This window comes from Anastrepha obliqua, chromosome 1 (assembly GCF_027943255.1).
Source record: "Anastrepha obliqua isolate idAnaObli1 chromosome 1, idAnaObli1_1.0, whole genome shotgun sequence".
In the NCBI taxonomy this organism is placed as follows: Eukaryota; Metazoa; Arthropoda; class Insecta; order Diptera; family Tephritidae; genus Anastrepha; species Anastrepha obliqua.
Window position 1 is genome coordinate 116,501,814 of NC_072892.1, and position 12,842 is coordinate 116,514,655.

General features: G+C 37.7%; 1 protein-coding gene across 2 annotated transcripts; it reads left to right on the forward strand.

The window, feature by feature from the left end:
• Positions 1-2,358: 2,358 nt before the first annotated feature.
• LOC129252121 (U-Kazal-Dg21.2-like) lies at positions 2,359-3,382 on the forward strand. Of its 2 annotated transcripts, none has more exons than XM_054890902.1 (3): positions 2,359-2,687; positions 2,780-2,935; positions 3,001-3,382. In XM_054890902.1, exons 1-3 carry the CDS (start codon positions 2,471-2,473, stop codon positions 3,033-3,035), a joined length of 408 nt encoding a protein of 135 aa, XP_054746877.1. In that variant the 5' UTR covers positions 2,359-2,470; the 3' UTR covers positions 3,036-3,382. The 2 variants fall into 2 exon arrangements, with proteins under 2 accessions (XP_054746877.1, XP_054746879.1); XM_054890904.1 differs by having other exon boundaries at positions 2,359-2,684.
• Positions 3,383-12,842: the final 9,460 nt, after the last annotated feature.

Here is a 12,842-nt window from a genome sequence, read left to right on the forward strand (position 1 = left end):
TAAAAAATAAATAATTGGTGCGAACACTTTTGTTAGGTGTTTGGCCGAACTCCCTCCTCCTGTTTCTCCGTGATGTTTAACAAAAATTCAAAACTGACATTTAAGAGATTCATTGATAACTACAGTAAAAATATCTTGGAATATTCATGATAAGAAAAAGTGGTGAAATAGCAACATAAAAATTATTTTAAATCCAATCCAAATGAAGTGGGATTCTAACGAATTAATAATATAAAAACTAAAAAACCTACATTTTTGAAGTATTAGTTTGATTTTTACATAGAATGTAATTTTTTAATTGAATTTGAAATAACTGTTTGGTCCCAGAAAGGTCAAATCCAAAAAGTTTGGAGAGATAATTAAAGTCAGGTAACGTTCTAAGAAGTCTTTATAATGTCTTACTTAAAACGACGAACCTTTCTGCAAGGAACATTAAGGGGTCCCGGTGGTCTAGAGCTCAAAAATTTAGGGTATTTTCAGGAATTTTTATCACAATAAAAAAATAAAAAACGATATTTAAATCTTTTAGCCTTTTTACTTAATTCTCTTTAGCTACAAAAAAAAAAATAAAATAATTAAATAATTAAAAAAGGCGCTGAAGTTGACCCCCCGAAAAATTGGACCTGGACGGTGATGTCCCTTTTAACTCTTCTATTTATCTGAAATACAAAAGCCAAACAAATTATGAATCAGTATGGCTGTAGCTATGCCCCGTACTAGAATAAAAATAAAAAAAACAAATTTTGACAAAATGGCGCGGTTTTGAATTTTAACGCTCTAAAATAATCGTAAAAATGTCGTATAAATTTAGATATTTCTCAACAAAAAAGCATTGTTATGGATAAGAAATCCATTAAAAATATTTTCGTAAGTTTTCAAGTTCAAAGATATTATTATTATTTTATTTTTTGGGTCAATATTCTATTGTTTTTAATGCTAACATAAAACTCTAATTCGGCATAGCAACCCCACCGACACGCTTAAGCAAAAAGACCAAGCACTCACACCATCACACACCAAGTGCCCGGAAGAAGAAGAGCGTTTTGCTTGTAATTTTATACAACAGGAGCGATTGAAAAGTCTAAGGAGACGGTCATGCAATAAAGAGAGTTGAAGTTAGTGAAAAAGAAACCATAGCTGAATATACGCCAATTGGCTTTTATTTATAAGGAACAGTATATGTATGTATGTACGAGAGCATTTGCTGTTTAGTTATCAAATATGCAAGCTTAATTTCGTCTTCAAAAACTTGATTTTTCTTTTTGCATTTTCCTAAAGTACAATATCTTAAAAATATTGTGTGAAAATTTGATGTGAATCCGATAAATACTTTTCGAGTTATTCAACAATTAACAAAGGGCGCTCGGGCGCTCCGCAGCGTTCGAGAGCAAGTAGCTAGCAGCAGCTGCGTATGAAAGTGGCAGATAAGTGCGATAACACTCGAGAAGGTATATAGAATGCTACGTAGGCAACAGCAAATCTGTGCTTTGGAAGCTGCTATGACGGCAGAAGAACTATTACATGGCCCAGGAGTAGATGACACAGTGTAAGTAATTAAATTATTCGTATAACTCTACATAAATCTATAGTAAAACTTTACATGCGTTTTTCTCAAAATTATGTTTTTTGAACTGGCGATCATTGTAACTTAAAAACCGCTTGGTAGATTTCAATAAAATGTATACTGAATTTGAAAAACATAAAAAACTCGTGCTTGATCGAAGGATTCTTTTTTTAAATTTCGATTTTTTAAACAATTAATTGTCGGATTTTTTTTCGAAAATCTGAAAAATATTTCCTGAGGCCGCCATATTGTTAATTTTGAAAAAAAAAGCTTCGATCAGGCACAAGATTATTTATTAATAAAACAAATTTCTCATGTCCGATTGATTTTAGATGAATTTCCAGGGGCTTGCGATGATCACCGCCAGGGACTTCTGGAGAAACGGACTCCACACAAGCAGCGATAACTTTTATAATTCTTAATTTTTTTTTTAATTTTGCTAAAGTCAAGTCGAAACATGATATATTAATACTATGTTTTTATTTTTGTAAAATAAAGTAACTGACTAGAAAAAAAAAAATATTGAAAATCATATTTTTTTCGGACCTCTACCCCTAGCCCCTATGACACTTCGCCTAATCGAAAAATCTTTATTTGGAGATATGTTGTTTTGTTAAATGCTTGCATGCGTAGATATACAAGTATAGGTATGTATGTACATATATGTAAATAATAACGAAAAAATAGCATTCATTCAAAACCAAACAAAGGCAAAAAAGTGGTAGAGTAAACAATTGGAAAAGTGAATAAATACCAGCGCCAGCAAAATTTAAATGTTACTCCAAAAACAACACTCAAAGTCACTCGTTGAATAGCAAATTCATTGGATGTGTTTTGAGCGCAGATTCTAATAAAAAAATTTATTAGTCATAAAAACATTTCTTAGTGAGCAGAAGTTACTCAAATATGTGCAAAATCACATCTAAACAGCTGCTCGCAATTTTCGGGCTCACTCTTTTCTCGGCCTATTTCGTTTCGCTCAGTAAGGCTAGTGCACAATGCGCCTACAAGTGTTCAAATGATGAAGACGTCGTCTGGAGTACAGATGAAGATGGTCTAGAATGTGAAGTGTTTCGAAATGGTTGTCATTTGCTAAGTGCGAATTGTCAGCGTGAAAATGGTGGTGAGCTTTATTGTTGGCTATTAACACCTCAACTCTACAAAATATATCGGGAATAATTTTGATTTATTTTTCGTATATTTTTTCGCTTGTAGAAAAGTTGCATGAAATTTCTCAAGAGGAGTGCCAAGAAAAGTGTAGGACTGTATGTACTTTGGAAAGTGAACCGCTATGTGGCGAGTACAATGGCAACCGACGCAACTTTTCGAATAATTGCGATATGAAGAACTACATTTGTCGTAGTGGTGAAAGTGAGTTTTTTAACTTTTTAGTAAAAATCAATATTTTCTTAATTGAATTTAATTTTTTTTCGCAGCATACGTTTCGTATAGTCTAGGAGCATGCAAGTAAGCAGTTGGTGGTGTAAGCTGAACTCGAATAAGGCAATAAAAGTAATGATTCATTTAAGCAGATATAAAACTTCGTTTGATGGTTTTCATTAGAGGATAACTGAACCTTTATCTTGGAGGCCGAGTCGTACCGAAATCAAACAAAACTTTTTGTGTGTGACGTGGCTAAGGCCCAAGCCGAAGCTCAGTCGTGCTCTAGTACTAACCCGTTTGCCACTTGTAGATATTTTCCTGTCTTACAATATTTATTTATCATTTTTAAATTTTTATATGTACATACCCTTGAAGCAACGATTAAAATGTATTTTATTACAAAGTGACTACGAGTGACTACCTGTAGAATGAAAACCCAATATTTTGGAGTGAGAAAGACGTGACACGGAAGGATAGCAAACTTGAGAGAAAAAATAGTCAAGAGTACAGTAAATCTAGGCGAGAGAAGAAAAGATTATTTTTGAACTGCAATCGGAAGAAGAAAAGTAGGAATCGTGGACTGCACAGGCTTAGGGTTAAGTTAAAACATCCATTCCTAGTTCTTACTGGCTCGAGTAAGTAGCCAAGAGCACTACCTCAAGGGCAGCCGACGATGTACAGAATACAGAATTTGGCCAACAGCAGACCGTTAACCGGCGCTCAGCGCTTTTGAAGGAATCAGCTGATTTGCTGAGGTATTTGAGGCTATACAGCAGGTATTTTCTTGATGATGTAAAAAAAATTAACGGAATCATCACTCATGTTAATTCGTTGCCGCCTAAACAATGACTAATTGGATGAACGTAAGAATGTGTGGACAACTTAACAGTGGTCTTGAGAGCGGTTTGTTTATAAAAAACTAAGATTGTTTTGGTGATATATGAAAAAAAACCTCAACACAGTTTACGCTCTTTTTACTTCGTTGCCATCTGAACAAAGGCTGATTGGACGAGTGTGCGAATACGTGTGAAATGGCTGGGCAGAATTCTGCTGCCGACTCCCCGATGACATGACAGCCGAAGCTACTTTCACAATTTTGAATAGGATGGCCAAACTATGTAATCTATCATTCCTGGGAAAGCCTACTTAGCCTTCTTTCTTATTGGTGTCCTGTAATATTTCTACTATCCTGCACCTAAATAAATTTAATGGCGAGGCATTCAGAGGCACTCAAAAGCAGTCAGGCATATTTTGGCTTATTTCGAGTGCACTAATAGTTTTTGGATTTCGACGAAAAATTTGTGCGGTCAGAAAAGTATGGGTGCAAGTATCTACGAAAAAGTATATAGGGAAGACCGGAGGAAATTTAGACTTAACTTAAAACTAGGGCGTGGTTGATTGGAGGTACTTTTTGCAATTTTTTTCAGTATTCATATTCAAATCGCTCAATTGTCTTACGAAAATCGATGCTCTGTGGAAAGTGATCATCGCGCACTCAGACCAACTTATGGGCCCATTTTTGGCTTAATGGCTGCGTCTATAAGCAAAATTGCCGGCGTACTTCGGCTGAAGAGCAACCCGAAGCCATTCCAGAACAGGCTATTTATTCAAAGACGAGATTGGCGCCCATGTAACATTGAATGGCGATTGCTATCGTACCATGGTAAACGATTTTTTGACGCCAAAAATTGAAGCTCGTGATCTCCACAACATTTGGTTTCAACATCGAACCGTACTTACTGCGTCGTCGTTTTGGTGAGCAATTTTCTCTCATCACGGACCAGTGAATTGACCACGAAAATCGTGTGATAATACACCTTTGAACTTTAATTTGTTGGGGTATGTAAAGTCTAAATGCTTTGTGGATAAACCAGCTTCGATTGAAGTATTGGAAGCCAATATTTAACAAGATATTCACGAGATACCGGCCGAATGCTTACTTATTTCAAAGTATATTGGTATCCATAATTTTCCTTTTACTATGGACCAAAATTGACAATATGAGCTTGGGCAATTTTGCTTTCAGCAGGTTATCCCGCAATGTCACACAGTTAGGAACCAATCTGTTAGGAATTTTGACTTCAGAACTAGTATGGACTGTATTAAAGATGCCAATTGCAGTTCTCTAAACATAGTTCCTAACATATGGGTTATTTATTGACTATCTTAACTATGCTAATTGGTCGGCGATTAGGCCTAGTTAGACTTGTTTCGGAGTTGTGACTAAATGTCAATGCAGTGTAGATTATTTAGACCTTTAAGACAACGTTTTCCCGAGAGTCGGATTTACATGCTTTAGGTTTAAATGGTTCAGAGCAGTGTTGGCTGCTGAAGTAAGTAAGTACAGCAACAGTTCTTCAGGCACGCTGCACATGGTCTTGGATTGTTCGTTTGGGGTAAACGGAGGCAGCTATTTGAATAAAAAAGTCCTTCACATTTTACTCTTCCTAAAATCCTAACAATCTTTGCAATTAAAAATTAATTGGGGAAAAATAATTATTTTATTTTGTTTTTAGAAAGAAGTTTACCGATGGTCCACCATTTTTAAGAATAATAATCAAAGTTTTGGTAAAATACAATTTTTCGCGGACGTTATTTCCCGATGAATTAAGAATTTACTTTCTAAAATGTGAAGAAAAACATTTAAGAGAATTTTTACGCGTTCCAAAAAGTTACTGACGTACGCATATTTGTATATATTCGTATGTATGTATAAGTATTCAGTACTTCCGTCCGCCACCATCAGTTTATCCATGTGATCATTGTAAGTTTATGTGATTTTTCCTTTGTTCGCTCAATTGTGAAGGTACAGCTTTTTTCATTTGCTTATTGTTTTCTTTATTTGTAGCATTTTTCCTGGCATTGATAATTTTTTATTCACATTCAGTCATTCGTTTGAAAAGTAATTTCTTGTCTTGCAGGAAGATCAAAAACGAGCACACACCAATACAAGCATACATATGCAAAAGATAAAGTTTGAAGCGACTGCAATACACATAAATTGATAGGCGGACGAACAGTTAATGCGGATTAAATTTCACTTTACGCCGCACTCATTAAAAGAGGTGGCTGGTTGTATATTTCAGGTGATTTGTGTGAGGCGAGACCACAAAACGTTTCTTAAAAAAATATGAATATGAAATTATACTAAAATGTAAGGTTTTAACCCTAAATATATTGAATAAAAAAAAGAACAAATAGTTGTAGTTGATTTTTGCTGAACCCATTTTGCCTCCTCCTCACCCCTAGAACAGTGACGCTGCTCGCCCACACTTACACTTGCGTGTGCACTCAAGAGCGAAAGAGTAATCTTTTCTGACTTTGTGTTTGCTGATGCATTGGCGCACTTTGGTGGTGATTTCTGCGCCCATTTCATCAACTACCCGAAGCTGCTTTGCCTTCAGACAGTCAACCAAGCTTTCGTTCATTCACTCCAGCAGTCATTCTACACCACCTGCCTCATGCATACAGTTATTCATTCATTAAATGTGCAAAGCGATCGCAAGGTGCATGTTCTACTTGACTATCCGCAGTTTTATGGTGCAGTCAGACTTGTCAAGCGCAACTAATTTTACTTTCACATAGAACTTTTCAGCAATTAATTTCGATACCATTATGAGGCCTCCAACAACAGGCAGATATCTAGAGCCAGAGTTGTTGGTATAATAAAGAAGATTGATGGGATTTACGTTGGTGCACTGCCCCAGGCTGTCGAAGAAAGGAGCACCCAGTGACCTTAATCGTCTAGCTGCCAGGTCCGGACATTTACAGAGTAAGTCCTCAACAGTCTCCTTCTCTGTAAGCTCCCCACAGCTTCTGCAATGTGGGTTAAATGGTAACCCTAACTTTTTCGCGTGTGTGCTGATGGCACCGTAACCGGTAAACAAAACTACGAGTTAAGAAATTTAATGGCGAGGAGTCCTTCGTATATTATACACCACCTTTTCTGCGCTTTCCTGAGAAATAAGTTGTGCAGTCAGTTGGACGCCAATGACCGGGTAGGAGGTCTCTGAAGCCAATTCAGTCCCCTTCCTGGCAAGCTCAACAGCAATTTTATTTCCCTCTATGTTCCTATGTCCTGGAACCCACATCAGGGAAATATTACCTGCAGGATATTAGATCTCCTCCTTACACGAGTTTACTAATTTCGTTCTGCACCATGCCGTGGTCAGAGCCCTGAGCGCGGCTTGACTACCGGAGAAAATGTTAATATATCCCTCGCTCCAGCGTTCACAAAGCATTTTGCATGCCTGCAAGATTGTAAAGACTTCTGCTGAAAAAACACTAGCAGTACTCGGCAGTTTAAAGGAGATAGAAAGATTGGGTGATTTAGAGAAAACCCATGCTCCGACTCCCGAATCCATCTTGGAACCGTCTGTGAGAGACAGAGGATCAAGCTTCGATGCAGATTTTCCCCCTCAATCAAATCCTGTCTATTTAGAAAGATTGCCGTAGAACGAGCCTAAATCTCTAGTTTGCTTATTGAGAGAGCTGTTCGAAGTTCGGATTAATACGATGTTAACTGCCCGAAAACGCTACCATGTCCCTTGAGAGATTGCCTCCAGAGGACAACCTCCTTTAACCTGATTGCACTTTGAGCGGCGATGGAAATAACGTAAAAGTCGATGGGAAGTAAATGCAAAACGACATTCAGAGCAGCACTGAATCAAGTTTTACATGTTCCAGTGCTGCCAATACATGCAGACCTTTGAACCCTACCAGGTTTAGTGATATTATAGGCTTTCCGAAGAGCTTCCCACCAAACCAGGCATCAATACGTTAAAATTGGTAAAACCACAGCGTTGTACATCCACAGCACGACCTTTGGCTTGAGTCCCTATTTTTTACCGAACATAGATTTGCATGACCAGAGGGCTATACTAGCCTCCTTTTAAACCGGTTTTCAATGTGTAGCTTCCAATTGAGCTTGGAGTCAAGTATCACTCCAAGATACCTAACTTCCGATGAGAACGTGAGAACGTGGTTGTTTCCATCTCTAGGCTATCTGACGCAATGACAATTCACTCCGCCGTGATGGTATTAAAAACACCCTCTATATCTATGAAGGCCGCTAAAGTGAATTGTTTGCCTTCTGGTGATATACCATATACAAGAATTTAGAAAGTTCTTGCAACTTTACTTGCAGTAGCCAGTTTTCCCCTATAAAAAGATTGTGAAAGTATTCGCTTGCTGCCGTGTGGCATTGTTCATCAATTGATCTGAGTTTTTCATAGAATATTAACTAAAAAATCAATAAAAATATTCTTCTTCTTCACCCCTTAAGTGATTTTGGCCGAGCTTAACAAAGCGCGCAAGTCGTATCTTTCTCGTTTTAACCGGCGCCAGTCGGGTACATCACGTGAGGCCAGGTCCTTCTCCACCTGATCTTTCCAACGCAGAAGAGGCCTTCTGGAGCGAAATATTCAATTACTGCGGTTTTGGGCGAAGCCAGTGTCCGTGGCTATCTTTTACTTCTCTAACGGAGGATTTCTCCGGGCCATTTGTTGCCGAACCTTGGTTTCATACAGTAGAAATAATACAGTCTAACTTCTTTAGTCTGTTTATGTAAAATACTGTTCCCATTGATCCGGGGGTGAACAAGAGCAGGGCGAAGTATCTCCCGTCAACAAACGAAGAGTCAGCGACTCGCCAAAGATGATAGATTTACCAGGTTGGACCATTAGCTTTGGAAAAAATCAGAATTTTGCGAGCAACTTCACAGGGTTCTCGGCAACCAATTTTTGCCCGCTCTTTTCACACGCATTCACACACTTGCCCAATCAGTTGTTGTTCAAGCGGCAACGAAGTAACATAAGCGAAGGTTATGGTGATTTTTTTCGTATATCACTAACACAATTTCAGGGTTTTTGTAAACACATATCCTGTTACGTCATTGCAATAACCGCGCGAAATAAAAATTATATGGCTGATCTTTGTCTCAACATCGAGAAAGGTGCTGAAAACGTAGGGTTCGAAATAAATGCAGAAAAAACCAAATATCTGAAGATTTCACGCAATGTGGAGAGAAGACAACCCGAAGACATAGTTATTGGCAATTAACGCTTCGAGGGCATTAATCGTTTAAGTATCTGGGTGTCACGATACAAAACGGCAAAAGCTCCTATGACACAATATGTACATAGCAGGATTGCGGTAGGAATCAGGGCATATTGCGCTCATACCAAACTATTAAAATCTAAACTTCTTACGAGAGATTGCAAACTTCGTCTATACTATCAATAATATGGCCAGTTCGTGCATACGGCTGTGAATTCTGGACAATAACTTCTAAACTTGAATCATGTCAAAGAGTATTCGAGCGAAAAGTGCTGCGAAGGGTGTTTGGTCCGCTACGACTGCAAGATGGTATTTACCGGACACGCATGAGAATTGACCGCCCCCAGAAATCGTGTCATACAACCCCCTCTAAAGCACGAGGGCGTCCAAGACTAACATGGTTTGAACGAGCTCTAATGGATCTGAGAACATTGGTTGTTAGAAACTGGAGAACTGTTACCGAGGCACGAGATGCATGGAAACGAATCGTGAAAGCCCACCCCGAGCTGTAAAGTTGCCTGATGATGATGATGATGATGAGTCATCTTTTGTTAATAAAAATGTACTTTTGAAAAGCACTTTACATGCATAGTGTGACGCTACTGCGATTATTTTCAGAAATTATTCAATTTTACATGCACACTGCGAGCACTTGGCTTGCCATACCTGATAGGACCTTAAGTCGAACCTATGCCGGGCAACGTTCCATGCCACTTTCTGCTTGACTGCGAAATTTTTTCCTTTTAAGCGTACTCTTCATACTCTCCGGCCTCGTATTGGTATTGTTTCTTGCGCTGAAATTTTGATTTATTTTCTTCCTTTATGTCGCTGATTTATTCCCCTTTTTAAGTCTCTTGTGCTTCGATTGGCGCCGCACAGCGCATCTCTATTCATAATGTGAAATGTAGTGTGCTCGCTGAGCATTGTTCTATGTGCATATATATGTCTATATATACCTATGTGTGTATGTGCATATACTTACAGCGCACTTTTTCCCAACTACTCAATACAAACATGTCTAAGCAAGCAGGTAGCAGTTGCTGGTTGCTGGTGAGGGTGGTTGTGATTGTGGCACATTTCCTTTGATGATCATTTTACCAACTCGCAATCTCACAGTCTCACACTCCGGCAACAATTTTAATCCGAGTGACAGTGTAATTATGCTTTTCAATTGTTGTTCTATGCAGTTGTTATGCTTTTCTTTTTTTTTTGTGTTTTTATTATTTTTACTTCAATCTGTACTCCTCCCAGGCACTCAATGATTTCACCATCACTTTGTATGCTCTTTAATCTTTCTTTTCAGCGTTTTTATTTATAAAAATTTCGAGAACAAAAAAGTAAATCGATTGCTGTGAGGAGTGGCAGAATGCATTGAAGCTTAATCGAATGCGTTCAGCCAGTACTGGAATTGAGCAACAACAAAAGAAAAAAACAAAGATGAATAAACAATCCGCTAAATACCCATGCATACTTTTTAAAGAATCGCATTTACATGTCTATTTAGAATCGAGTCGTTGAATCAGATGTGTTTAGTTGTCTTTAGGAAAATAATTCTCTAATAATATATAATAACAATTCTCCACTATTTGAAAGCACTACGATAGGCCCACCAGAGCAATGTCAAGCTTTTATGTCTAAGCAAATAAGACGTTAACATTTAATATGAGTCAAAAGACTACGTCGCACATTGGGAAAAATATAATCCAAACCCGCGCATTAGAGCTAAATGAAAAGTTGCACAAAATGTATATTATTTATAATTATAAAATTACAAAATCAAATTATGTATTTACTTACATACAATATTTATATACTGTGTATATACATAGATGGAATTATTTGGAAGTCAATTGACTCCAGTTCGTTTTATCCACGGCTGTTCAAACATAGCGCTCAAACAGATAACATTTTCACATTTTTTTCAATTTAATCTTGCAATACAATTTAATATTAATACGGAGGGCCAAGCTGAAGATTGCTGCACTGAGAGCTGAAGCGGCAAATTTGAAATTGTCCATAGCAGCCATTGAGAAGGGAGTCGCTGCCACTGAGAATGCGTATGCTGATGTTCTCACTGGTCGCAGTGAATTGCTCGCTACTAAGACTCAGCTCGGCACTCTCGAAAACTGCGCAATATCTCCTTCTTCTTGATTGGAGCCATAACCTCTTACGCGGTTTTGGTCTCGTGCTAGTCGCCTCCAGTTGGACACATTAAGTGAAGCCTAGTCTTTCTCCACCTTCCTTCTCTTCCTCTGCAACCACCAGCTGGTACCACATCGAAAACTTTCAGAGTCGGAGCGTTTGTATCCATTCGGACGACATGAGCCAGCCAACGAAGCCGCTGGATCTTTATTCGTTGCGGTATGTCTATGCCGTCGTAAAGTTCATGCAGCTCATTGTTAAACGATGGAACGATACTCGTTGTCAGCAACGTGCAAAGGTTCAAAAATTAGAATCTTTCTCCGCAGAATCTTTCTCTCAAGTACTAAAAGTGACACCTCATCGCTTATTGTAATCGTCCAAGCTTCGAAAACAATTTCCGTTATGAAGCGCTAATTAAATTTAAAAGAGGTTAAGTTAGTCCTAGTATTAAATTATTGGGAATAGCAGATCTGGTTAATATAGTAAGTGGAAATTTAGAATTATTATTACAAAGAAGTACCTATAACACACCCCTGCATGTCACTGCGGTGTACATATTTTTTACGACTATTTCCAATAGCCATAAAAAATTACTTCTACATACAATAATTCCCTTTTAAAAGATCCAATGCTACATTTACCACGCATCCTTTAATTCATTAACTTTATGTGATAAATTATTTACGAATGTGTTGACAACTTGGGCAAGGTAGCAAAAACCAATAACAGGATAATGATGTGGTTTAAATTTTATAGGGCTATGCCTATACATTTCCATACTATGATACATTTTATGACCACAACGAAGCAACTCACACATGCAAAGCTGCATTCGCCAGTAAGTACACATTTGCAATACATACATATGGGGGCATACCCTGCCGGAAATAAAACCAAAGAAACAAATTTTTAGTTCATAATTCGGAGGATTTCGGCAGACAGCAGCGACGTCAAAGAAGAAAGTGTACACAAACAATCGCTCCTCTACTACGGTAGATTTCTGCAATCCCGCGATTTTTGCGCCTTATTATAATCTCGGGACACCGGGACTAGTCTGAGGAACTAAATATGTACTGATTATTTTTCAACAATTTAAATTGCATCAATGCTGTTTAAATGCTTTCATGAAATACATAATAAATAAATGGGTTTTAGATCACCAAGTCAGTGGTGGATAACTCCTAGGTCAACTAGGCAAATGGGCAATTTTACACTTAGTGTGAAAATTTGATGTTCTAAGTCCCACGAGGGATTAAGGAACTGAAAAGAAGACTATGAAAATTTAAGAACTACATGTCGCAAAATTCGAGATTTCTTTAGTGGAAATAATTGTCCGAATGAGTCAACAATTCGAAAGTTACTGAAAAAAAATCAAGAAACTGGGTCAGTCGGGGATAGAAAAAGGCGAATATTGCTGTTGTACCGCAAAAGGTTGCTGAACAACCTTCAACGTCGATACCTCGACGTTCTCAACAATTAGCTATTCACGAATCGACTCTTTGGCGGAATTTCCCTGTAGACGTGCTCGTGGTGGACATTTAATGAATGCAGTTTTTGAAAGAATCTAAACATTTACATCTTTTATTTTAAAATAGTTTAACATCGTTTTTTGAAATACACTTTACCTTTTTATTTAAGGTACATATTATTTCAATAGTAACAAAACAGAAAACCATAGTTAAATTTATACGCATTC